General features: G+C 32.0%; 1 protein-coding gene across 1 annotated transcript in view; it reads left to right on the top strand.

Moving 5' to 3' along the window:
- The window catches only part of LOC145292232 (uncharacterized), a 351,246-nt gene that overhangs the window by 234,720 nt on the left and 89,127 nt on the right, over positions 1 to 27,399 (top strand). Inside the window, exons 89-96 of the mRNA XM_080138555.1 lie at positions 5,657 to 5,807; positions 11,550 to 11,576; positions 14,900 to 15,150; positions 17,425 to 17,575; positions 20,720 to 20,752; positions 22,297 to 22,547; positions 25,749 to 25,899; positions 26,956 to 26,988. Coding sequence (XP_079994681.1) covers positions 5,657 to 5,807; positions 11,550 to 11,576; positions 14,900 to 15,150; positions 17,425 to 17,575; positions 20,720 to 20,752; positions 22,297 to 22,547; positions 25,749 to 25,899; positions 26,956 to 26,988 — 1,048 coding nt within the window. The remainder of the gene's footprint in view (positions 1 to 5,656; positions 5,808 to 11,549; positions 11,577 to 14,899; positions 15,151 to 17,424; positions 17,576 to 20,719; positions 20,753 to 22,296; positions 22,548 to 25,748; positions 25,900 to 26,955; positions 26,989 to 27,399) is intronic.

Genomic DNA, 27,399 nt, shown 5'->3' with positions numbered 1-27,399 from the left:
GGTCATTTTCCTTTTCCTGGAGGACCGGCGTTGTCCGGCTGCTTGTGGTGTTAGCAAGTCGAACGTGTCCACCACTTCTTCTTGTTCAGCAGGAGGTTGTCTTTCGTCATCTGTTATACGTTTCCGAATTTTATTTAAATGCTTCTTGTACGTAAATCTTGGACCTTCGATAATGTAGACCATCCGCCCAATCCTTTTCTAGACCTTTCCTAGTTCCTACATTGTACTATTTTTTTATATGTACCTGGAAAAATACCTTTTCACCAGGTAAATACCTCTTTTTAGGAACTATAGTATTTGGCAGTTTCACCTGTTTTGGCAAAAGTTTCTCGAAGACCGGCCTAATTTTTCTCACGAACATTAACTCTGCCGGCGATATCTTCGATGGAGTGTTTTCATTTGGTGTAATTTGGTAAACTTGTAAAAACTGTTGTAGCGCCTTGTCTGAGAGCATTTCTTTAGCCTTTTTCAGGGCTCTTTTCAGCATGTCTACAAACTTCTCTGCCGTTTGATCGGGGATAATAGGTTGGCGTCGTTATGTGGTTAACCTGGAAATCCTTGCAGAAGCTTTTAAAATCTGCTGTAGTGAATTGTGAATTGTCTGACACTAGACAAATCAACCACACCAAACCTAGCGAACAATTTGTGAAGAATACTGATTGTAAAATCCGTCGTTGGACTTTTACATCAAAATACCTCAGGCCATTTTGAAAAACTGCCTACCACTATTAAATAATAGTTTCCATCCAGTGGGTCCGCGTAATCTATGTGTATTCTTTAGGCCACAGGCTAAATTGTATTGGGGACGCTTTTGTAGCCAATGCGCATCCCTTACACGACTTTACCGTGCCTTCTATATCAGTGTCCATATTCTTCCAGTAAATGGAGGATCTCATGAGGCTCTTCGCGTAACCCCAGGGTGCCTCGTATGGAAATCCTTTAGAATTTTCTTTTGTAGTGTAGCTGGGATTACAACTCTTTTTCAGTACAACAGTATCTCATTGCGCATAGAATAAGCTTCCACCGCCGATTCATGCAATTGAATTTTTTGTTTCATTTCTTTGATGAAACTATCTTCTTCAGCCTCCCTTATTATATCTTCCAAAGTGACTGATTGTTCCTTATCGTATTACATAGTATTTGTGTATAGTCCTTTTCACTTTGTAGTGACGCTATTACTGTGTCTTCCAGCGGTTTCCTTGATTTCGGAATTAATCACGACAATCTGTCTGCGTGACTTAACTTCACAGATGTAAGAAATTCCATACTGAAATCGTAATTCAGTAGAATGATCCCCCATCTTTGCAGTCTGCTGACTGTGTAAGTTGGCAGACCTTTTTTTTATAGCCAAAGATGGTTATAAGTGGCTTATGATCAGTTTGCAATTTAAATTCACGACCTTGTAAAAATCGGTGGAATTTTGTAACACCGAATATGATTCCCAGTGCTTCCTTTTCGATTTGGGATAATTCTTCTCGGCAGGAAGTAAAGTTCTTGACGCATGGGCCATCAGCTTAATGGACCCATCAGGCATCTTGTGTAGAATACACGCCCTGATCCCATAAGAACTTGCGCCAGTTGCAACCATAATCTCTTGTTTCGGATTGAAATGAGTCAGGATAATAACATTAATACATCTTTTAATTTCTTAAACACTGCCTGGCACTCAGGCGTCCATCCCATTTTTTGTCCTTTTTTAATAGTACATTCAATGGCGCACACAATTCATGCATGTTCTTATCTATGATGTGACCCAGGTATTTAATTTGATCAAAAAAAATTCGCATTTTGCTTGCTTCAATGTGAAGCCATATTCTTTTATTCTGTCAAACACTTGAAATACATGATCTCTATGTTGTTCAACATTTTGACTATGCATAAGAATATCGTCCAGATAGCCTATTGCAAAATTCAAACCGCTTAGCAAAGTATCAATTACCTGTTGGAAAATTGCAGGTGCTACTTTTGTACCAAATGCTAATCTATTGAATTTATAAAGTCTTTTGTGCGTTGATATACACAAAAGTTTCGAGCCATCCTCCTCTTCTGGTGTTTGTAGGTACGCCTCACTTAAGTCTATTTTGAAAAAATATTTTCCGCCATTTAACTTAGCGAATATTTCATCTGGGTTTGGTAGTGGGTAGTGATGGTCGTTGAGCACCGCATTCAATCCGGTCGAAAAGTCTGCGCATACCCTAATCTCTTTAGATTTTTTTTTTCACGTATACGGTGGAGGCTGCTCATTCACTATAGTTAATAGAGGTTAAAATCCCAATGTTTACTAGTCTTTCAGTTTTACCCTCGAAGCAAACTCTATGCTCCATGGCTTTTTGAATATTGGTTTTGCTTCGTCCAGCAATTCGAATCTCGCCTTTATTTTTGTGCAGTATCCAAGCTTTTCAGATAAAACACTTGGGAAAGATTTTTTGAGATCTTTTTGGAGTTTGTTGGCTTCAGCCGTTAGGTTTTCAACTTTGTGACAAAAACCACTCATTGGCGAGTCCCATCATTCAAATTCCTGAATCCAGTCAGTTCCAAATAAGTTTGTTGTGTTCCTTAGAATGAAAACTTTTAGCTTTTTTTCGTTTTTTTAGTGACACATTAATAACTAGCTCACCCTCAAAATTTATTTTTTCACCAGTTACTGATCTTGTGATTTTATTCGTCTTTGTCATATTCTCTTCCATGTGTGAAAATTTATAATTGATAAATCCAACCCTGAATCAAGTTGCAGTTTCACTTCTTTATTTTTGATTCTCACCGTAACATATTTCCTTATGTTCTCTGTTGGTGAAGGGTCCATTTTTGCAGTTTTTATGTAGTTCTTTTTTGCTACTTTTGCTCTGCAATATGAGGCCTTGTGCCCTGCTCGCTTGCATAGGTCACATATTATTTTCCTTTGGTACTAACATGCATTGTACCCATGAGGTCCTCCACATTTGCTACAAGGGGTCCTAGGATTTTGTCTATCCTGATAATTTTGTGAAGAGTTCTTTTTGTCTCTTCATTGGTAATTGCTGGCGGGCGGGTGTCCTTTATTTTTTAAGCATATTTTTTTAATGTGAGCGCTACCTGCTTCCTCTATGTTTCGGGAATCTTGCTTCATTGCCATGAACCACTGAGAATCTTCAGCCAGTTTCTGAAGCGTCAAATCAGGTTCTAATTCTAATTTAATTCTAATTTATTTAGAGCATGACGTCTTATATCGGCGTCTTTTGTGGTTATCAAACCTTGTGTGAATATGAAGCACTTGAAATTATCCACCGTTAATGACAACAATTTGAAATCGTCACAGTGCTTATTAACTATAGACGCAAAAGTCGTATAGTCCTGACTCTCCTTACATCTTTTATGAAAAAGGCTTCTTTTTGGATAGTATAACTCCATTAATAGTTTGACTGCCTCGTCAAACAACAATTCGTTGGTTTTTCTTGGTAAAATATAGTCCACGAATTTGTTATGTTCGGATGTACCTAACTTCTGTAGCAATAAACGAACCTTTTTTTTTATCAGCTCATGCACTGCAATCAATCTTTAAAAGGTCTTTAAATCTTCTGAAATTTGCCTCAAACGTTAGGTCTTCCTCAGGAGCATAGTGAAATGTATGAATAGCTGACCAGATCGCATTTTGTGAAAAAGCCGTGCTGGCTTCTTCTCCACTGTCCTTATTCACTAAAACTTGCGTTATCAAATCCATTTTTTTATCTGACTGGTTTTGTTGCTCTAAATGTAATTTTTTTCAATTCCAATATTTGTTCATTCATTTCTTTATCTCTTTCCTGTTTTTTCTAAATATCTGTTCGTTCATTTCTTTCTTTTTTCTTCCTTGTTTTTCTTCGAGATATTTCATCAAATTTAACTGTTTCTCTTCGTTTTGTTTCTGTATTGCCAATTGTTTCTCTTGTATTGCCAATTTCTCTTCTCGGAGCCTTTTTTCAAGTTCTAATTGTTGACTTAGTTGGAATTTCACCATTTCCAAAATTTGTTTTGCAAAATCGTCCATTTTTTTGGACGATATGAAATTACTTAATATGACAAAATGAGTTTTTTCAGAAACTCAATTCATTGATTTACTTTTCCTATAGTACCAACTCTATAGAAAAAAAAATAATTTGCCGTTTGCATTTATACAAAAAGCAGTAGATTGTGTTTGTCATTTTTCAATTTTCGTAACGTGTAGGTACTGGGTTCAATTCCTTCTTGATCCTACACATTTGTTCCTCTTTTTCCCTTAAAAAGAAAAGTTACTTATCTGTAAAAGAGAGTTTATAGCATTTATTTAATATAATCTTTTGGATCTCTGTGCGAAAAAGAATGTCCTTTTTTCATTAACACTTTATTTGTCATGCTTAGCGAAATCGTTTTTTTTTCTTTTTCTTCTTCGATGTGCAGTCCCGTAGACCAGTGAAAAGTTTATTTCAATCGGATTAAAATCTGACGGTTTTTTTGTGTGTGTGAATACTCGATTTAGTCAATAAAATAAAATATATCATTTACTTTTGCAGGAGTTTTTCTTTTTCCAACGTTAATGCCTTTTAACCATATGAGGTATTAGCAAGACATGCTTTTTAGAACGACAAAGTCTTTTTTCAACATTACTTTTTTTATATAGAGATGGAAAAAAGTTGTGAGGGGTGTACTTACTGAAAACTTGGTCTCGTTAATTCGGTAGTAATAATTCTACACGCAATTCATCTTATGAGTTCTGTTCCAACTCGTAGTTTACGATTTTAGTAGCTATTTTAACAGAAAGATAAGGCTTAGATGACATCTTTGTAAAATCCTTTTTTTGGCAAGAATTGTTGTTTTTTTGTTTTTTTGCAGTGTTCTTTATCCCATGTTTGTGGATTTTTATGCTTGAATGTTGGTTTTTCCTCCAACGTAGACAAGTAGTTTTTCCCGTTCTTCACCGAACTTTTGAAAAATAAATACTCTTGAAGTTTCGAATTTCCCTCGAGTGTAGGAAAAAATTATTTCGAATTTCCGTGTGTGTTCTTTTTTCTTGGATCATTTTGGTCGTCAAATGCTGTCTTCCAATGGCTGTTTTATTTTTAGAGTGAATTCGTTACCCGAATGTTCGTCATTCAGTTGTTGGTAGCAATTATTGTGGATTGATCTCGTTAGCCAGTTGTTGTAGATCCGTGCTAGGGGGTCACAAATGAAAGAAACCACAAGTAGTGTAAAGTGTATAAAATATATGTATTTATCATAAAGAATACAGGAGCCACTAAAGTGGTGTGAGAGGAACGTGTTCATAGCATGCGGTTAAACATGGTATGAATGTATCCATTTAGTCTTTGAAACAGTGGTATTCATAGGACTGGTTGATTCCACGTAGTTTTCAAAAGGGGGTGATTTGTACCCCCACAACACTTACCATGATTATAAAAGAAACGATAAAATTTTTCACTGCAGTTATCTTCTAAGGGCTCATGTCCTTTAATCGAGATGATACTAAATAAAGAGTAATAATGACTTTCAACATATTTGTTTTGACTCATAAGCTAGTTCTAATATTTGTTTTCTTTATTTTTTGATAATCCTGGTGGTGGTTTCTAGCTTATGTTTTAGGACTTTTCTTTTGAGCCCAAAATTAGAAAACTGTTCATTCTTATTTTGTCTAATTTAAAAAAAAAAATTTTTTTTCTTTCCATAGTCAAATAAGAACATTCGTAACAATGGCCCACATGATATTATTAAGATTCCATTTGGTACAGCAGCCAACACTGTTAAAATTCACTTCTACCCTATTAAGCCAGACTGTCAGCTGATTGCCAGTGTGTCAATTATGGGATGCTTTGAGTCAGGTGAGTAAAATTTTAATCTCTACAAAATGAACCCATGTTATCAAAAACAAAGGCAAAATATAATTAAATTTCTAATGTTTACTAAAATATAGACTTTCAAACGCACAATCTTGTCAAACGTTTTTCTTTCCTCCTTAATTTAATTATTTCGTTTTGTTCTTTCTTTTTTTTTCATTCTTTTCTTTTTTTTTCTTCCATTGCTTCACATTTCTAATTAAAATAGTGCAGATTATTATGTCCAGAAAAATATATTATGATGATATATTGTCATTGTACTGTTTCACTGATTATAATAATAATAATAATAATAATAATAATAATAATAATAATAATAATAAGATGATGATGATGATGATGATGATGATGATGATGATGATGACCATCATCATCATCATCATCATCATCATCATTTTAACATTTGTTTTACATGCTGGTATGTATCAGACATTATTTTAGAAATTGGCTTCTAAACTAACCTATTTCTACCAAGGGTTTTATTTATGCCTCTTTCTCTCAAATCCATTCTAATCAATTTCTCCCATTTTTATCTTCCCCTTTGAACTGAACCTCTTACCTCAACTGTTCTACATATACTAATACAAGAAATCTCATCAATTTTTTCAAAGTCGCATGTGATGTGTCGTTTGGCTGCACTGCTTTGCCATGCATTTGTAGTTGATGACCTAATATGGATACAAAAGCATCTGGCAGAGTAATGAACTGAAAAGAATATCTGAGAAGGGAGAATAGATTGGTAAACTGTTGATATAGGTTTTATTAACTAACAAAGAATACACGTGCTGTGATTCTCGTACGGTGTTTTAATGGCGGAAAAGCTTCTCCCGGCCAAATCTATGTCATTTTATTACCGCTAAGGGTCCTTGGAAGAGATAAAGTCAAAGAAGCAGGGGGTACGAGTGATTTTAAACTATAACATTTTCCCCTTCAAGAATTGTTATGAAAGGGAGGGTATGAAGGAGATCAGTAAGGGTATGAAGCATGAAGTTATGAAATCCTTAAATTTACTTGGGAGTCTTCATACTCTGGACGATTTTTGCGCTGATTCATGGGGGTTAAGGTCCTTTGTATTAATTTCTTGGGTGTTGGTTTCTCCATGAGCGAGCAAAGGATTCTTCTCCTCCTCATTAGCCGCGCCTTCATCGGTAGATAGTTCTTGAGAGGCCTTGGGGCTAACAGGATTGTTTTCATTATAAAAGTCTTTTCATTCGAGAAGTTAGAAGCTATGTCTTGTAAGTGGACTTTAGTTTCTGCACCAGAAGGTAGTCACACATGAACATAGTAAGGGTTGATGTCTAAAAGAGTGGCTGGAGTAAAAGGAGGGTCGAGCTTACTAGTTTTAGTGTGATTTCTCACATAAATATTGGGTCCGATTTTGCCCAAGAAGCAATCAAAGAAGGATTTACGGCTGTATTTAAATAGTCTGTCGTATTAGTGGTAATACAGAGTAACGATCTGAGTAGAGGGCATCAGGTAATATGTCTTCCCAACAGAGCAGCTTCATGTTGCTAGAGTGTAAGGTTACTTAAATGGCCTTCCATAAACTGTCGTTCCGTTTCTTAACCTGTCCATTATCTTCAGGATGGGATCTACTTGATATAGCTTGAGATAGCAATACTTGTTCCATGTAAGAAGTCTCTAATTTCTCGCACAAGGAAGTTAGCCACCCTATCGGTATGTATCATATCAGGCATCCCAAAAATTGAAAATAACTGGCTTAGACAGTGGCTGATTATTTTGCTTGTCATGTCCTTACATGGTAAAGCGAATGGAAAGTGAGAATAATCATCAATTATGGTAAGGAGGTATTTGTTACCATGTAAAGAAGTTGGTAATGGCCTTTAAAATCGATGCTCAATTGCTGGTAAGGTAGTATGAGTGTTCTCTTGTTACTACTGACAAATTTGAGCTTCAGATACTGACAGGAGGAGCAGGAGTTGATTATGCTTTTTATCTGGTCTAAAGAGAAGGGAAGATTCCTCGTTCTGATAAAGTAGCAGAGCCGTCTAACACCATGATGGTATAATCGAATATGCAAATCATGTAGGTCTTGCAAAGTGTGAGTTAGAGCTGAGATGCGAGATAATGTGCCAGTAGCTGCATTTTCTGATCCCAGACAGTAGACAATACTGTACAGTTCAACACGCCTTTGACATATTTTGTCATTTTTAATTTTCGATTTTCTACTTTTGTCGAGCACAAAACTAATGCTTTTTTGATCTGTAGGGATTTTGAAGTGTTTGCCAAGTAAGAAGTGGCGCCACTTTCAAAAAACTTCAACAATCACAGCAGCTTCCTTTTCGACAGCATGATGTTTGATTTTGTTCGAATTCAGCATCCATCAAAAGAATGGAACGGGTCAACCTTGTTGGTTTAATGTAGCAGCTATGCAGTAATTATTTGCATCCATCTCTACTTCAAATTCTTTATCTGAGTCAACTGTTATTAGAGTAGCGTTTTTTAAAGTCTGAAAAGATGTTAAAACAGATGGAGGCAGTAAAAATTCCTTGCTCAATCATAATTGAGCAATAGTATCTTGTTAGAAAAGTTTTGAAAAAACAAACATTTCGACTACTCGTTTTAGACATGAATGATGTAAAGATGGTGGCATTTCAAGAAGTGGTTTCAGTCTTTGGTAGTCGGGAGCAATTTGGTTTTGTATAGTGTATCCAAGTAGAGTGATTGTAACAGCCGAAATAATGTTCTTGCTTTCATTCAGGGTAATGTTATATCTTTTCGCTACATCACAGAATCTTTGAAGATTATGGTCATGCTCTTTTTGATTCTTTTTTTTCACATATTGTGACGTTGTCTACGTACACAAAAGTATCTGTTAGGTTTTCCTTATCTATGATGTCATCGATACATCTTTTGAATGCCCTCTCTCAATTAATAATGCCAAAAGGGAGGTGAGTGAATTCGTAAAGTTTACCACTTACTTCAAAAGCTGTGTATTTCCGATCAATGTGACTTATCGGTATTTGGTGAAAGGCAGACTTCAGGTCGAGTGTAGTAAAGATATTATACCGCACTATGTCATCAATCATTTTATTGATGTTAGGCATAGGATAAGCATCCAGTTCCGTAAATCTATTTATGGTATCACTGTAGTCAATGACCATTCTTTTCTTGTGTAATTTTCGTTGGAGGTCACCAAGGAGAAAATGAGGGCTTGATTATGCCTTCTCTCAACATCCTAGCAGTTTCCTCTATTATGAATTTGTTGTTAGCAATTGTGTTGTACGTACAGAAAGGTGAGAAAAGATAGGAGGGGGTGGGTGTTTATAGATGGAAAAGTTAATAGCTCCAATAATGAGTTCATCTTCAGGACCATCGAATTTTAGAGTCACTTTTTTGTATTTTTTTAGAATATCTTTCCTGATAATTTTGTCGATAAAAAGATCCTTAATCACTTCAACTGTCATGCCGGGATGGGGTTTTTTAACACAATGTCTACAATGGTTTTGCCAATAATTTTGGCGTGTTGGTTAGGGTCTGCTAGAGCTACAGTTTTTTTTTTTTTAGGAATCGTGAAGAGTTTTAGTTTTTTTGCATATTTTTGCCAATAAATGTTCTCATGCTACCAGAATCTACCATTGCATTCACAAAATGTCCATTTATTTTACATTTAATGAACGTAATGTCTTTTGCCTCTGTTCTTAGTCATGCGAGACTAGGCAGGGGTGAGTCGGTTGTATAATACAGCAGCAGTAGAAGAGGAAGATTTACATGCCTTAGCCCAATGTCTGTTTTTTTTTACATTTCCTACACTCGGCGTTACATGCCGCAAGTTCCCACAAAAGCAACTCTTTTAGGTTGGGCATTCTCCTTTATAGAGGGCATCTTCCAAATGGAATTATGGCAGCGGCTATGTTGTGATTGTTTTCTGTAGCTTTCCGAATATTTTCTTGCTTGTTCCAATGATCTGACCATTGTGTAAATTTCTTGTAGTGTGAGGAAGGGTTTCTCCAGTAAGTATTGTTGAATTAAAGGTGTCTCGAAAGTATTGTCTTTTTTTTTTGTTTTTGGTGGCTACAGCTTGAAAATTGCATGAGTTTGCAAGTACTTCCAACTATTGCATGAACGCGTCAACAGTTTGAGTTGGTTGCTGTTTGTTTGTCAGTAGTTGGTGTTTATTGTACACAACGTTTGCTGGTTTAATAAAAGCAGCATTGAGGGCTTCTATCGCACTGTAATTGTAATCTGTGGCACTGCAATATTATCTCATAGACAGCGGCTGAAATGTTGTTAATTAAAGTGAAGAAGTTCTGGTGGTTGTTTTCAATTCCGCCATTGTTGATAGTCATGAAGTAGTTTTCCAGTGCTTGTATAATTTTCCTGAGTTTGAAGCTCTTGGTTCGACGTTGAATCTTTCAAGGCGCAGTAGTCTGTTCATTTTTTTGTTTTGTTTTGTTAGTTAATAAAATTGTGATGAACTGGAAAAAATATCTGAGAAGGATAGACTGGTAAACCGTTGATATAGGTTTTATTAACAACAACGAATACACGTGCTATAATTCTCGGAATGGTGGAAGGACTTCTTCCAGCCAAGGAAGATAACTTATGTCATTTTATTACTGCTAGGGGCCCTTGAAAGGGATAAAGCCAAAGGGGCAGAGGGCAGAAGAACAAGGGTAATTTAAAACTATAACAAACACGTTGTCTAACTGCCATTATAATTATAGTCATTTCTGTGTTTTGACTTTGCTAATGATCAATTTCGAAATAAATTGTTGCAGTTGTGTAGTCTCTTCAGGTGTGTTGCTTGTTTCCTTCATAGCTATATACAATAACTTCTTTAGAATAAGGACAGAAAGCAGGTGTAGTTTCTTCATCTATTATTCATTATCTCTAAAGATGATGGTAGCTGATTTCTTGTGGAAACAATACAAACAGGACATATATTATTCATTGATACATGCACAGATTACAATGGTTGTCTTTAACATACATCAATGTGCATATTGACACCTGTATATACATACATCATCATACTGTGTGTTAAACTCTTTTCTTGGTTAATAGTGCTAATGCTTTGCTGGTTAATCATGGTTAATTATAGTGAGATGGGGATGGGGGTCATTTACATATTGCGACTAGATAAACAATTTGATCTGTTTCATTACAGTTTTTTTATTTATATTTTTATGTATTATTTTACGATACTGATAACGTTTGTTGATATATTACTTCCTTATTTTATTAACAATGTATCTATTAACTTGATATATCCAACCTCTGTATAACCTTGCTGATTATACTGGGATGAAGTAAACAGAATATTACATGCAGGTGGTTCTAGCTAGATGTCCCATCTGCGTGGGTAAAGGAATAATCTCAGGTGGTTGCAGAAAAATATAGAAATCACTTTGATAATTGAATGATGTGTCTGGTGGAGGTGGCAAAAACATGCGTAAAATAGAAACAATTACACTCGTTTGTTAAAAGAACAATATGTAGCTGGAAAAAAGTTATTTTCTCTGAATTTAATTTAGTCTAGTCTTGTGTAAGATATATGTGATACAAATGACAAAACTGGTTTGCTTTCTTTTTCTTTAAATAACTGCAAGTTTTTGTCACTCGTTGCATTTATTCATACATCTTGGTGCAACTTATTTTATTTTCAAGAATTTCTTTCAAACAATTCCATAATTATTCACAAAAATGATGCAGCAATTACATTTCCTTTGTCTTTTCATAAACCTTATTTCATTTTCTTTTCAGCTTCAACAACAGTTGCCCAAACAACACGTAAGTCATTTTTTATTGTTTAGATGTGAAGCAATTTTAATATTGTGTATTTTAATTACACTGTGCAACAAATTTGAATTGAAAAAAAAGTACAAGACATATAAGACCTGTTTCGGTGTAAGAAAAGTATGCTGATTCCAAATCTGACATTTATTTCTCTGGATTAGGTACCATTTTCATGTACTTTATTATTAATTATTTTGAATTCACCAGTTTAAACAACATTTGTCCTCTTAACTCTCTTGTGTAGAGTGTCATCATCCTTTTTTAAATTCCAGCAGTAGTCTGCCAATATACCAGTGTTCCATTTTCCTTTAAAACGTTTTTCTATTAAAGAAATATCTTGATGGAACCTTTCGCCATGTTCATCACTCACATGGCCAAGATTCTCAGCAAAAAAATCCAAATGAGAGTGGAGCACATGAACTTTTAGAGACATGTTACATCCCATATCATGAAAATGATGCAATAGATCATTCACAGTTTGCACATAGTCTTCTGAACGATGTTTTCCCAGGAAGTTATCACAAACTTTCTTGAATGACTCAAAGGCACATTTTTCTTTTCTCGTGAGATGTGTGTTAAAAGTTTCATCAAGAACAATTTTTCGAATTTGGGGACCTATGAAGATACCTTCTTTTATTTAAGCTCGACTTAATGAAGGAAACTTTTCTGCAAGATATGCAAATGCCAAGGAATCCTTGTCTAGTGCTTTCACAAACTGCTTGAACAAACCGATTTTAATATGCAAAGGTGGTAAATGGATTCTATTACTTTGCAGAAGTGGTTTGTGTTTGATGTTATGTTTTCCTTGCTCAATTTCATCTCTAGCAGGCCAGTGCTTGCGTAGAGCATTATGTTTTTACTTTTGAAAAAATTAGCCCTTGGTCTAGAAAATATTATGCTAACCAAGCTAGCACTGTCATCTAGCTCTCTTAAATCTGGAAAAAATAGCTCATTTCGGCTGGCTTTAGCAAATAAATGATTCAAATAAATGAGTTAACAAATAATGTACATAATATGTGTATATTAAACTGTGTTTTTCTCTTAAGATTTATAATTTAATACACATAATATGTGACTGCAAAGTCGTCAGTAACCCATTTTTGACGTTTTTACTGACATTTACGACTGTGGCAATTTTGCACAAATTATACCTAATTCAACAAAAAGAAAGCCAGAAATAAAATTTCCACGTTACTAGGTATACAAAAATTGCTGCAGATATCCTGTACTTTTTTTAGTGTTGCACAGTGTTATTATTAGATGCATTGTATTTTACATATTACCACATATTTTAAATATTATTGTGTTGGTTTTGTTTTAAATATTATGTTGTAGGTTTTGTTTTACATATTGTATTTTTAATATTGTTATTAGGTTGTATTTTAATTAGTATTTGATTTTAAATAGTATTAGGTTTTATTTTAAGTATTATTGTATCTAACATATAGATTGTGTCAGTGCAGTAAGTTCGTCAGAATACATTTCATAAAATTACTTGAAAATCAAGCACAGGGATGCAACATTGTAGTGATGGGACAGAGGTTGGAGCTTGCAAGATAGTATGGAATCTATCAAATTAGAGGCTCTTTTATGGATCCTGTCTAAGATATGGATTTAAATCAGTCGGATTTTCACATATGTCCCTACGTGTGATTTATTGTTATTAAAAGTCTTTGCATAATATATTTTGTTGCACTTGTTTATAATAAAAGTGAAATATTGAATATGAAAGACTGCTGAGTACGGCGAGCTATGTTATGAATGACAAATATACCATGTGGCACTTAATTTCGAATTAAACCTGTCAATGTTAAAAGTGTCCCTAATAAGTTATGGTACACAAGATGAACTCGAGATTTTGGGGGAATATTTAGCATTCACAAAATATTTAGGGAGAAAAATATAAATCGGCAGGAAAAATAATTCACTTTGATCAAAACAAAAAGAACCACTTACATGTTAAAAAGGGATTAGAAAATTTATACTTATTCCGTTTAAAATAGAAAAGATGACAAATGTATTTGTATTTGTTGTTTTTAAAGTTGCTGAAAATTTTTTTATTTCTTTTATTTATATTTTGTTTACATTTTACTAAGCAAGTCGACACTCAAACTATGATGCTCGTATTTGTTTTACAACAGACTCTTACACAACTCAAAAACTCGGTAACTATGTCGACTCATAATGAACGCTTATAAGTATTGAATGTAGCAGACCGTCAAAATATGAAAAAAATCACAATTCTAAAGGCTGTTTTCAGCATTTAATTAAGACAGTACTGCATATAGATTTTTTTTTTACTTTGATTCAACCCCCCCCCCTCGAATAAGGAACAATGCCACTGAGAATTGGAAGCCATACATGCAGGGCCATCATAAATGAATAGTTGTGCAGTGAGATGTTTGTTCACATTACATTTAAATTTTTGCATGTTGATACAGTCTGGGAAACGGCGAGTAGGGAGGAAATTTCAAAGACAAACAATACAAGGAAAAAAGCTATGATTAGAAAGCCTTCTAAGAGGTGAGATTTTGCAGATGGTTAGGTCAATCAAAAGTATTTACATTGAGGCGATACCAATGTAGCAAGTTCGTCAGAGCACATTCTTTGAAAGTACTTATAAAACAAGCTCAAGGATGCAACATTGAGGTGATGGTACAGGGACTAGAGCTTTCTAGATAGTATGGGATTTAGCTTAAAGGCCCTTCTATGGATCCTGTCTAAGGGAGAGGGGTTAGTAGTTGGTGCTTAGGTGGAGTTCAGTACGAACTCTTGAGCAAGTAGTTCAGCCTTATCAATTGCTATGTGGACAACTTCATGATTGTTGGATAATGAGGAATTCCCCATTATTCACCACACTATTATAATTTTTTTAGAAATCATGAGTTCGTAATTTCTAATATGAGTTTTCTGTTTATCTGTGTGTACTTTCTTGTAAAAAGCAAACTATTCTACTAAATAACAGGAATAATAAGAAATAGGTTAATAATAAATAAGAACAAATATAATTGGTTATATGAAAGCTGGCATATACAGAAAAATTAATAAGTTTAATTTGTTTATTAATGACGTAACGAACATGTGCTGTGAAAGTGATAACTAATAAATGGTTTTATGGGAAAAACTAGAATAAGTGTTATTTGAAAGAAGCTGAATTGAAACGCATTTTTGTATTAAAAAACATGATCCAATAGAAAAAATAAATAATTGGCTAGTTAGAATAAAATATTAATTCATCAGATTGATTGCTATTGATAAAAAACTCCAAAAATCTGACAAGAACACTTTATATTTATATGATATGGTGTTATTTTCAGAATCGTTGTGTGCATTCAATGATGGAATGAGTGACCGTTCTTTGATAAGAAATTCTGACATCAAACTGTCAAGCAACATAGAAAAGATAAATGGCATCCGCCCTGGTGGAAATGGATGGAAACCTGAACCTGGAGATTCCAAACGTACTGCTACCATTTTTGTTGGTGATGCTCTCATCTATGGAGGATCCATTCATCTTGTTCGGCGTAAATATGTTGAGAAATTCGATGTCATTTTTACCGATGGCCAGGTAAAATATATATTTTATTTCTATTCATATAAACTTAGGCATATTTATACATCTGTATATAAAACTAAGCTAGATGCAAGAGTGGGTAATGTGGGCTATATTTAGTTTAATTTAGTTTTATGTAAAAGAGCAAAATAGGCGGTGAAGCCCTTTGTGAAAATTCAGACATCATTTTTTTTATTTTTTTAACAATGGGTATTAGGCATCGATTAATGAATATTATCCAAATTTTAGTTTCGGTGGAGTATTTTAGAGAATTTTTAGGGGACATAATATGAACTCTATCCCTTATTTGAAAGTCAAATATTTGCATTAACAATAACAATAAAAACAACCAATCATTTATTTTTGTACTCTAAGTTTTACAAAAATTACCATTCACTATCAAAAAGAAAAATTCCGTTCTCATTATTTTAAATTATAGAAAACAAATAATATGGTGTTAGAAAATATATTTAAGATATTTTTCAATAGAAAATGCCCATATTTATTTGAATTATAATTTAAATATTACTTTTTATTATAACTATTTTCAACTTTCTGCGTTGTTTTTCTTTTCTTTTGTTTTTTTGTTTTTTTTTTTGCAAAAATTGTTCAAATTGTATATTACATGTACATTACTGGAAGCAGAAGTGCATGATTGTTGAATTGGCTGTCGGGTACGAATCTCATCAATTTCTATGATTATTAATAATGTTAGGAAAGGTACAAAATTGCAATTTCCCTCAAACTATGGAAAAAGTAGAAATTTGTGTTCAGTTAATAGTATATAATGAATTAGCTATTATAAGGATGACGTTTCTTTGATATTAAATAATCCAAGATTTTCTATAAAACAAATTAGCTAACTACCAAAACTTTCTATTGTTTATCATCAGAATTAAAAAAAAAACTTTAAAGTGTTTAGCAGTATCACCAGTGGTAATAACAGTAGTAGAAGTTATTGCATTAGAAACTCAATCCTTCTCCTCCATACAGACTTACTGAAACCTGCCAGTTGTTTAATCTGAACTTAGGATGACCTGAAAAAAAAGGACAAAATAAAATTAATGCCCAACAGGCAATAGAAGAATGCTGAAAAAAGCAGAAGAGAGCTTGCTCAAAAGGGGCTAGACAGGGAGAGAGGTCTCACCCACCCTAGAAAGTAAACCCATCACTAGAGGGCTGGGTAACAATTAGTTTTTAAGAAGACATGAATGACTTCTTACAAGTGGTCTTTATAGATCAAAATAAGTAAATAGGAACAGATACTACGCTTTGAATTATTTATTTGCATAAAATATAAAAAATTTACATTTGGAGTAAATTAGGCACAAAGCCATTGAAAGTGTGAGGAAAATGATAATCGTTGATTAATTTAGTCTAAATTAATAAAACTGTCTTTCCTATTTTTTACTAGAATCATGTCAATCATCATAATATCACGACATACTTAAAATATCCCCAAATTTATTTGAAAGTGTATATTTTCATAAATATATTTACATAGTGATTTATTTGTAGAGGGGAGTAGAAAAAAGGTAAAATAAAAATCCGGTAAGTAAAACCCTCACAACCCTTTCTGAATAATAGACTGCACACTGTTTTTTGGTTTGTTCAGAACCGAAAACAAGCAGGACAATTTCTAAATCGGATTGAGATCTAAGTGAGAGAAAAAGAAATAGGGGTGCAATTTGTGGGAGTGGATGGTCTCCTTCCAAGATGACTACAATTTTGAGGAGGCCAAAAGCAAAAAATGAAAATGGGAAGATAACATCTTGGAGCATGCATTTCCAGGGGTTTGGGAACTCATTCACTCCAAAGAGGCTAAAATGATTTGAAGGGCTGTGGATCCAATGAGACCAATAAGCATGCGCATCATAAACACTTTAATCCATCACTTTTGAATCCTGAGCAATGTAATCTCTTTCTATGTGATCTTCACCTTCAGTTGATTGGTCTTAGCCTGAAAGAAATTGTATTTTAATTCAACTTTAACATTCGACATAATAACATCAGATGAATTTCTTTTTAATTAATTATTTTGTATTGCACCTTTGGCAATCGGTCAATCCCATCTTTTAAAAAAGATGTATGAAAAAGTATGTATAAACGTGAAATGGCCTTATGCTGAACCAATATGATACATTTGACACCTAAAGGGTGCTTCATACTAAATTTAGTGCAATTCTGTTGAATAATTTGGTGGCCTATAAGTGACCAACAGACAAAGAGACAGAAAAAAAGTCCAATTACAATTGAAGATATATTTTAACATTTCTTTTTTGTTTGCAGACAACCAAGAAGATCATGAACAATGGTCCAAATGATGTTGTTAAGGTTCCTTTTGGTACAAAGGCTAATACTGTCAAATTGCATTTTTACCCAACAGAACCGGACTGCCAATTAGTTGTGAGTGTGTCTATTAGTGGATGCTTTCAAGCAGGTTTGTTTATCTTCTTTAATATCATTGGTTTTATTTCAATATCATCCTTTAGAAATGAGTTACTTGTAAATCCTACTAGAAGTAACTTAAATGCTGTCATCAGCTTAAAAATATTAATGAATGCCAACAATCTATGTCTGTTTATTTGCAATTCATTTCTGTCCATTTCGATTTTAATATATAAAAATAAGAGATTCTTGTTTTTTTACACAAAAGTAAAAGAAATATAGATAATCAGTAATAAAAAATAATGGCACCTGTTAACTACTGCGAAGGAACCACTTTTTTGGTTTTCAGTTTGGAGGTGTGGAGAGTGGACAGCAAGAGGCAGACAAATACAATTTCAGGACTGAATCGAAAATATCAATAATAAATGCGTTTTTTTTTAGAAAGATTTTATTATACGATTATTGAATTTAAATAAATATAAGAAATTTATAATAACACAAAATAGAATTTTTTTAACACAAAATAGAGATTCAAAAAATTTTGTTTTCATAACAAAGCTAAAATCATGAACTTTTCGAATGCATGTTTTTGTTGTTGTTGAGAAATGTTGAGAAATTTTTGTTACACATTTATGAAATTAAAATAAATTTAAGAAAATTATATTAAAACAAAATAGAAATTTTTATAATTTTTTTCATAACAAAATCAAAATTCTGACATTTTTTAACTAATAAAATATGCATTATAAAACTTTATTGTCTGTAATTAATGAATGAAAGATGTCCAAATGTATGACTTTTAACATTTAAAAATATTTTTGAACATGCATGTAAGTTTTGAGATAACTATTTTTTTTTAAATTATCAATTTTTGTAACAAAGTCAAAGCTTTATTGTTTGTATAAATGAATGAAAAGTTGTCTGCCCTTTCTGTGCACTCTCCAAATCTCCAAACTGAAAACTAAAAAAGTTATTCCTTCGCAGGAGGTCACAAGTGCCAAAATAATTAACATGTTTTTATATTTGTTTAAACAAAACAACAATTAAAGAAACTGTTGACTCATACATGCAAATGTGTTCATATTCATAGAGAACAAACAAAAGATTTTTTATTTTATATTTTCAGAAATGTTACTAAATATTCTAACAAAATTGCAGATATTGAAAATGACTACTACTACTACTACTACTACTACTAATAATAATAATAATAATAATAATAATAATACATAACTAAATAAATTTAGATCATGTTATTCAGTCAATAATGAGGCTATCGATTATGAATATTGAATATTGTCTTAGTTGAAATTGAATGAGTTATTGAATTTAAATAAATATTAAAAAAATATAATAGTATTTTGTTAACACAAAATAGAGATTAAAAATTTGTTTTTCATAACAAAGCTAAAATTTTGAATTAATTTTATTTGGATTTCTGTATTGTAGTGGATTAAAAAAGGTTGATAAAAAGGAAGATCCAAAATAATATCAAAGAAAATATTTATATACTTATAAAAAGCATTTTCTTTTGCTATTTTTTAATTCTAATTTTGAAAAAAGTTTCTATTTGTATTTATTATTTCTTACTGAATGATTTATCATATAGATTATTAACAGTGATCACTCATTGGCAAAAAGCTGATGGTGTTTCCTGAAGTTCGAATGACAACCAGCTTCCACAGATTTCTAATACATTCCATATTTTTTTTCTTTTTTTTTTTTCGGTCACCATTGCAAAACAGTTGTTGCTCTTAGAAAAATTATTTATTATTAAGCTCTCAATATAAACAGGCAACAGCTTTCTTTAGAATTTATATGACCATAAAACTTCTCCAGAGCTTTTGTACCCATCCAGTGAAGATCTCTATGGTGATTTTCCTCTCCAATCTTTTTATCTGAGATCTTTCATGATCATACAGTACCACCCGATGTTGGTGCCATCATATTTTTGTGAGGTAAGAAAGGGATGTACAGGATTTTTCTTATATATATCTACATTGGTAGTTTCAGTTCCCTTGGGTTTATCTTAGTATATTCCTTATATTTACACAATGCTATTCTATTTAAAATTACTTGTGGCTGGTCAGTATTACCTCGTTATCTGGATTGATTTGTGCACATAATGATTTTTCTTAATTCCGAATTTTTCATCACTGCTGCGATTTGTATGTATCATCCCTTTGCTTCAAGTTTCTCCTAGTATTTATCCTAAGTTTTATGAAACTATTATTGATGCATCTATAATTACTGTTATTATGGTAGTTTTCGTCATATTCATTTCAGCTCTCTGACAAACCTTGTGTATTTGCTTAATTTTTCTGACCCTGTCAACTCCAGTCATTGTTAGGATAACAAAATCTATAATTTAGCATTTATTTTTATTTTTTACTGGCTGCTTATTATCATATCCTGTCTTCTTACTTGGATGAGATTTTCTTAATCCCAATGATTTTATAGCTTTTCATTTTCTAGTATTAATTTCGGTTCGTACATGTACCATTATTGTTATTTAGATGACTGCTCACTAGTGATCCCTGACAACAATTCTCCAGATAGCCAGTACTCTTCACTTCTTTCAGTTACAACTGAAAATCACTTTGCATTTTTGTAACAATTGTTTAACAGTGAATTCTTGCTCCAAATGGTTTCCTCTGATTTGAATGACAATAAGCCTCTTCAAGATTCCAGTACTATTGGGTGCGAGTAGAAGTGGCAGATGATAAGATTTTTCTTATATATCTACCCTATCAGTTCGTTTGAGTTCTTATGTTATTTCTATATTGCTAATTATGTTTAAATAATGCTATTCTATTTTAATTGCTTTATGGTTTGTTCGTGTCATCTGGCCATGTATTTTGGTTTTTGCACTAGAAAGTTTTTCATAATAGTTTGCCTGTTTTCATTAGTACATTGCTTTGTATGGGGTCAATTCTTTTTCACTACAATTTCTCTTTCTAGTATTTTTTCAAGTTTTTGGAACTATTCTTACTTTGATGAGTTTTCCATTGTATTTCTATGTTCCAGTGATTTTTACGGCTTTCATTTTTCAATATTGGCTCAAGTTTGTGGCTATATCATTTAACTGTATGTTCGCTTGCACATTTCCCAAAAATTCCAACTCAGTTATGTCTATTTTTATATCTATATTTTCACACATTTTTATAAAATCACTTTATTTTAAATCGTTTTTTAGCCTCTACAACACTGATGCCAACAACACGTACAGGTTTGTTATCATAATTATTTTTTCTATGAATAAATCAATACATTAAAAATAATTTCTATGAAATAAATATTTTACGATTTGTATGAAATTTGATCCATAGTTATTCGACATTAAGATTCTCTAAATTTCAATTTCTTCTTAAAACATCTTAAAACCAAAATTTTAGTCATTTTCCTAAAATCCAAACCATTTAAAGACTTTAGATTAAAATTGAAGTAAGGATTTACATGTGACTTTAATTTTTATTAGAGGACATAAAAGTGGTGTCCTTCATTAATTGTATTATTACCTGGATAATATTTCCATCGAATAAAATTGTTTTTAGTAATTTTCTTTGGTCCCCCAACAAAAGAAAGGTGGACTTGTAAATTCACCTTTGTCCGTTCGTCTGTTTGCACTTTTTTCAATAAATTTGGAATTTTTAAAAATTTTGCACAAACATTAAACATGATATAAGTAAAAAAGTAAGCGAACAGGTTTTCCAGGAAAACTTCGGTGCACCCCTAGGGTGCATTTCAGGTTAAAATGGCTAAAATCGACACTTTTGTGCTTATTGATTGATGCCTTGGATTTTTATAAAACTTTCTGAAAAGTTGTAACTGATTTCTATATAATTTTGTTTGTCTATACTTCATGATAACTCTTGTGTGTGCCCCAGGGACTCTTATAGGGCTAATAAAAATACTCCATTTTGGGGGACTATTTTACCATATTTGTCCAAAATTTTCTGTGTATGTCTATTTAGCAGTTTTGCATGGTGCTGAATTCAAATTGAAATATGTTAAGGCCTTGGGGACTTTTGGGACTAAATGGTAGGGGGTAAATGGTGGATTAAGTCATTTCTTTTTTTTTCTTTTTTTTTTTGCATAGTGCAGAACTCAAATTTACATATGTTAAGGCCTAAAACTACTTTTGGGGATAAATGCTGAACTTAGTCATTTTTTTATGTCATGTTCACTGTGCATACACGGGGGAACAAGCATGCTTCACTTGTTTACAAAAATAATTTAATTCTGTAATTTCTAAATTCTGTTGTATCCTTATTTTTATGAAACAATATTTATGTATTTAAATAAATATTGAGTTTTGTTTCTAGAACTATTTTTTAACGCACATTAAATAAATAAATGATAAAATAAATAAAAAAAAATTTTTAATTGGATAAATTTTTATAAGATTATTATTTTTAATGTGAGGCAATATCCGGATTATAATTTATTCTTCTTCATACTTACTGTGAATTACTTGTTGAAAACAAATGGAAACAGAAATTCCACGCAATTTAAGTAAAATATTAAATTCTGTTAAATCATAGCAAGGTCTAAAAAGTAAAATCAAATTATATTCAGATCCAAGAGATGGTTCCTCCTAAGAAATACCTCCTCCATTGCAGCAAAAGCAATTTTTTATACTTGTTGTATCTCTATAAGTAGGTTCATTTTAAAGGAGTTAATATCATCTAGCACATCATAATAAATACATTTTTTGTTGAAGTGATAATGTCATTAAACTGACAGCAATTTGAAAAGTATTTTTATTTTCAGAATCGTTGTGTGCATTCAATGATGGAATGAGTGACCGTTCTTTGATAAGAAATTCTGACATCAAACTGTCAAGCAACATAGAAAAGATAAATGGCATCCGCCCTGGTGGAAATGGATGGAAACCTGAACCTGGAGATTCCAAACGTACTGCTACCATTTTTGTTGGTGATGCTCTCATCTATGGAGGATCCATTCATCTTGTTCGGCGTAAATATGTTGAGAAATTTGATGTCATTTTTACTGATGGCCAGGTAAAATATATATTTCGTTTTATTTATAATTGTGTTGAAAACAAAATGAACGGATACAATTTATGAAGCTTTATTAGATTTCAGACATATTATGGGTTAACTAGTCAGAATATGAGACACTATTCTAAAGTAAATATTATTTATATTAAAATACAAACACATTATGAAAAAAAAAAAAAACTTTATTTTTGTTGAGGTTCATAGTAACATAGCATTAGTGAATCTTTATCATTTTATTATTTACTTCTGTAAGATAAGAAATCTAACATCCTTTTAAAATATAAGAAAATAAACAAACCTACATAACTTACTATTTTTTAATATATAATTATATTTGTTTTATTATATATATAGTAACAAATTAATGCTTAGCGTTAAAGCATCAACAAGAAAAGTTGTGGTTAGTAGACATCTGATTATAAGTGGCTGTAAATATGAATCTCTAGGGAAAATAATTTAAATAAAATGATATACCGATTAAATAGAATTTACGAAACTTTATTAAACTTCAGATGGGTTAACTTGTCTGAAACTATTTTATAATCACTATGATTAAAGTTCACAGTATCTTTGGTGTTTAATCTTATATTATTCGATAGTGTAAGACAAAAACTATTGGGAATTTGTCAATGTTAGTCGGGTTTTTAATACTGTGAAGATTACAACAGTTTTGGTCAACGAATAATGTGAAGAGTTGCCTCCCTTGACTGGGTATAAGTGACGTGTCATTTAAGCGTTTGAATAAGTTGGGTTTATCTCCCCTTTGATTGCTTTTATAAAACAAGTGATTATATGTACTTTGTGTCGCATCATGTAAATAAAGCAAACATGTCTTCTCGGTCTCTTTGTGGTAAACTATAAGCATGTTTTAATTGGTTTATCTTTTTTGTTAATTGTTGATATGCCTTCCAATATGAATTTTATTTGAAACAAGAAAAGTATGTTTTTTTACTTGATTCATAATTAGCTATCAAAGGTTATTAATTAACTAATTAACTAACCTACAAAAACTAGTACAATTTTAGGATATTAGAAATGCTGTCCACTATCATGTATGTGTGCATTGTTATGATGTATGGAAGTGAAACTTGGCTAGTAAAGATTGAGGATGTTTTAGATTAAAAGAAATGATATGAGAATGATGTGATGAATAGGCATTCTAGATTTTAAAAACAAGCTTCAATCTGACGATGCCATTGCTATGGTCAAATTGTAAGCATAGATAAGAGTTCTTGGTAGCAAGTCAGTTGTTAGGAGAAGTTTGTGAAAATATGATAGATAGAGATAGGTTAGTTTGAAGGTCAATTTCTCAAAGCCATTCAACACATGCCATTTACATACGTGCGTAAAATGGACATTAAATGGGATGTGATGATAAACCTAATTAGTTGGGATTTACCTAATTTACTACTAACATTTACTAATATAAATGTTAATTATTTTTGTTACGCTTAGATTTACAGACTGAATCAGAAAAATTAGTTAAAAGAAAAAGTTGTAGGATCTATTGTTCAAGTAAAACAGTCAAAACCTTTTTTTGAATTGGAGATTATCTCATGTACAGAGTATTCATTGCTATGAATGTTTATTGTTCCAGACTAGACCTAAAAAGACTCTATTACTCTACTTATATGATACAGCTGGTAGGCGGCTTGTCAGAATTCCTTATGAATAAGTTCAAAAAATTTTTCAATAACCTTGTTGGTTATGTACATTTTAAATCTGAATTGAAAAATTCTTGGGCTTTTGGAAAATATATTCAAATCATTTGATAGAACTGATGCTTTTTTTAAAGATACAATCCTGATTTATTGGTTCTCAAATATTTTCCCATTTTGTGGCATTTATTCAACTTGAACAGACACTCAACTCAGTTCAAAATTTACCATTAAAAATTGTATCAAATGATCAATTGACAAAAATTATCTATTTGGTTAATCAATTTTGCAGACATCAAATAGGCTACAACTTTTGACTGCTTGTTAAAAATATTACTATTGTAATGGAAGAACCTGTTACCCCTAATGCTGAGGTATCACCAATTATAAATACGACTCCACATAGCAAACTACGGATTTGAGCTTACCACAGAAAGATAAGTACATGAACAGCCATCTTTACTCTCGACTCCCATATTGTTTATTGTATAGACCCTTAATACTTGTACGTTTATTACCTTATTGGTTGATTCATTGTGTGTTTCTCTCAGTCTTTACCAACTCATTTGTTTGTATCGGAATTTTACAACAAACAATTGCAAAGTTGAACAAGATTAAAATGAAGTCTAATAATCCTACTAATTTGGCTTAGTACAAAAACGAGCTTTAGCTGTGTGCATGTTTTTTTAACAGTACAGAAACTGTATGACAGTACACATGCATAAAATCATAATTTTTTGCAGCAGCATCCACAAATATATACCTAGAAATTAAATGATAATCTTTAATATATTTACATTATAAAAAATTTAGGGACAGTTGATAACTAATCATTCAACTTGAGTGTCTCCCTTCTGTCATAAGGGATTACGGATACTCTCTGACAGGCTGCTTACATGATAAGGAGTTTATAATGAAGCAAAAGTTATACAATCTTTAAATTGACCCGAAGTAACAAGTAGAATTTTAGAACGATCAGAAGCAATGCTGGAATAATCAGAGAAGTACTGGTGTTATTTAGAGTTTTTGTTCTGCAACAATTTAGTTTACCATGCTACTATTTCATTCAAACCAGAGTTGGGGGGGGGGGACATTTACACGATCCCTCATATATTATCTGCTCTGATATCACATTTAATCTGTTACCTTCATTCAGTGAATAAATTTTCGAAACTGAAGCAAGTTTATTTTGTTTCAATTTAGAGTTCACGTTTTTTGGAGAGATGGATTTTTTCCCACATTAAAAACTGACCTGTCTAACTCAGCCTTCCTGGGGGCGAGTGTTAGGGGGGCAGTAAATAAAAACTTTACAGACATCTTTTTTTCAAGTCATAGCACCTGATATTTTAAAATGGCCATCCATTTAAATACTGACTATGCTCAATGTTACTTAATGCTGGTGATTCAGATGTTTCAACTAAATATGGCCATAAGCTCATTATTCAAACTTATTTCTTATAGATTCACAACACGCCTCATTAGTAAATGTTTCTATAATGAATGTATGTGTATTCTAATCTAATATGTTACATTTCTTTTACAGACATCCAAAAAGATAATGAACAATGGTCCAAATGATGTTGTCAAAGTTCCTTTTGGTACGAAGGCTAATACTATCAAATTGCATTTCTACCCAATCAAACCAGACTGCCAATTAGTTGTGAGTGTATCTATTAGTGGATGCTTTCAAGCAGGTAAATATGACATTTTCAATTCTCAGAATTAATTAATTAAATGCAAAACTCTGTCCTGTTTATATTGTTTACTAGAATCCTGAATCACAGTATTATTTTATTTTGAAATAGAAACATCAATTGCTGATATGCATAAATATCATTTTAAAATCAAACATGCAAGGTTATTTTGTCAGATTTTTAAAGTCAAAACATTTTTAAAAAAGTATTCAAACTGACAAATCTAACTTTGCTTCTAACCAGCAAATTTTAATTTGTTGTTGTTGCACATGTTATTGGCAATATAATAATGTATTTCCCTATAATTTATTTTTAATTACTTAGGCCGACTCAGATAACTGGCAATATAAAATATTTTTAAATAATCACCTAAAATATAAATCAATAATTGAAAAATACAATAGGAGTTGTCTACCTTACAACATAAATTTTATTTCTTTTTTTGTAAAATTAAAAATTAAAATCATTTCATTGTATCTCAGACAATGCCAGGTATGCACAATTAGTAATTAATAACTGTGATTTAACTTTTCAAATATCTTCTAAGATCTTTCAAATAACATTCATCAAAGTATTTAAGTGGATTCTCATCTGATGAATATTAATTACAAGAAGATGCAATTTAATAAAACAAACTTTTAGTAATTATCATAGAAACATTTACCCATCAACATTTATGTAAATACTCGGCAATCTATGAGACGTTGGGTTAAAATTGTACATTTATTCTTCTCTTACTCTCCTTTTCTTCTTTTTCTTTTCTTCTCTTCCTTTTCTTCTTTTCCTTTTCTTTCATTCCCTGACTTTCATTATCTAACACTTTTACTACTCCTCCTCCTCTCCCTCTTCTCCTGATATTTCTTGTTTCATTCATCCTTCTTGCCATCATCTAGAACATTCAACATGCAAAAACAAAACACCAAACAAGATTATCATAGTGTTAGTATTATAATTGTGGGGATATCCAGAAGCAATCAAAATGTCTTCTATTTATGCTGTCATGTTTTATTATGTTTAAATATCATTAAATAATAATTATCTTATTGTTTCCTTTAGGTTCCACGACAGAATTGATCACAACTCCAACAGGTAATTTGTTTCATGGTTGTATATCAAAGCACAATTGTAACATAAAAAAACAGCGGACAAAACATTTCCACTGTTAATAAAATATTATGATACAAATCAAATTCTGTTAAATATTTCATCCAAGAGTTCACAAAAAATGCGATCTTAATTTCTTTTACAATTATTTTGAATTCATCTAATTTCATCTTTAAATACTATTGCTATCCATAATCTGATTTTTGAATAATTAAAAATAAGGAGTTGAATTAATTAAATTTAATCATAATTGAATATTACTAAATTATTTCATTTTTGTTTTGTTATTATCATATTCTAACCTAATACTGTCTGCAGGTATTTAAATAGTAGCATAAAAGTAGGTAACAAATACCTGAACAGCAGACATCTCTCATGCTAGAGCTCGAAAAAGTA

This window comes from Euprymna scolopes, chromosome 13 (assembly GCF_053919585.1).
Source record: "Euprymna scolopes isolate OS-2025 chromosome 13, ASM5391958v1, whole genome shotgun sequence".
Lineage (NCBI taxonomy): Eukaryota > Metazoa > Mollusca > Cephalopoda > Sepiida > Sepiolidae > Euprymna > Euprymna scolopes.
This window is presented reverse-complemented; position numbering and strand designations above follow the sequence as displayed.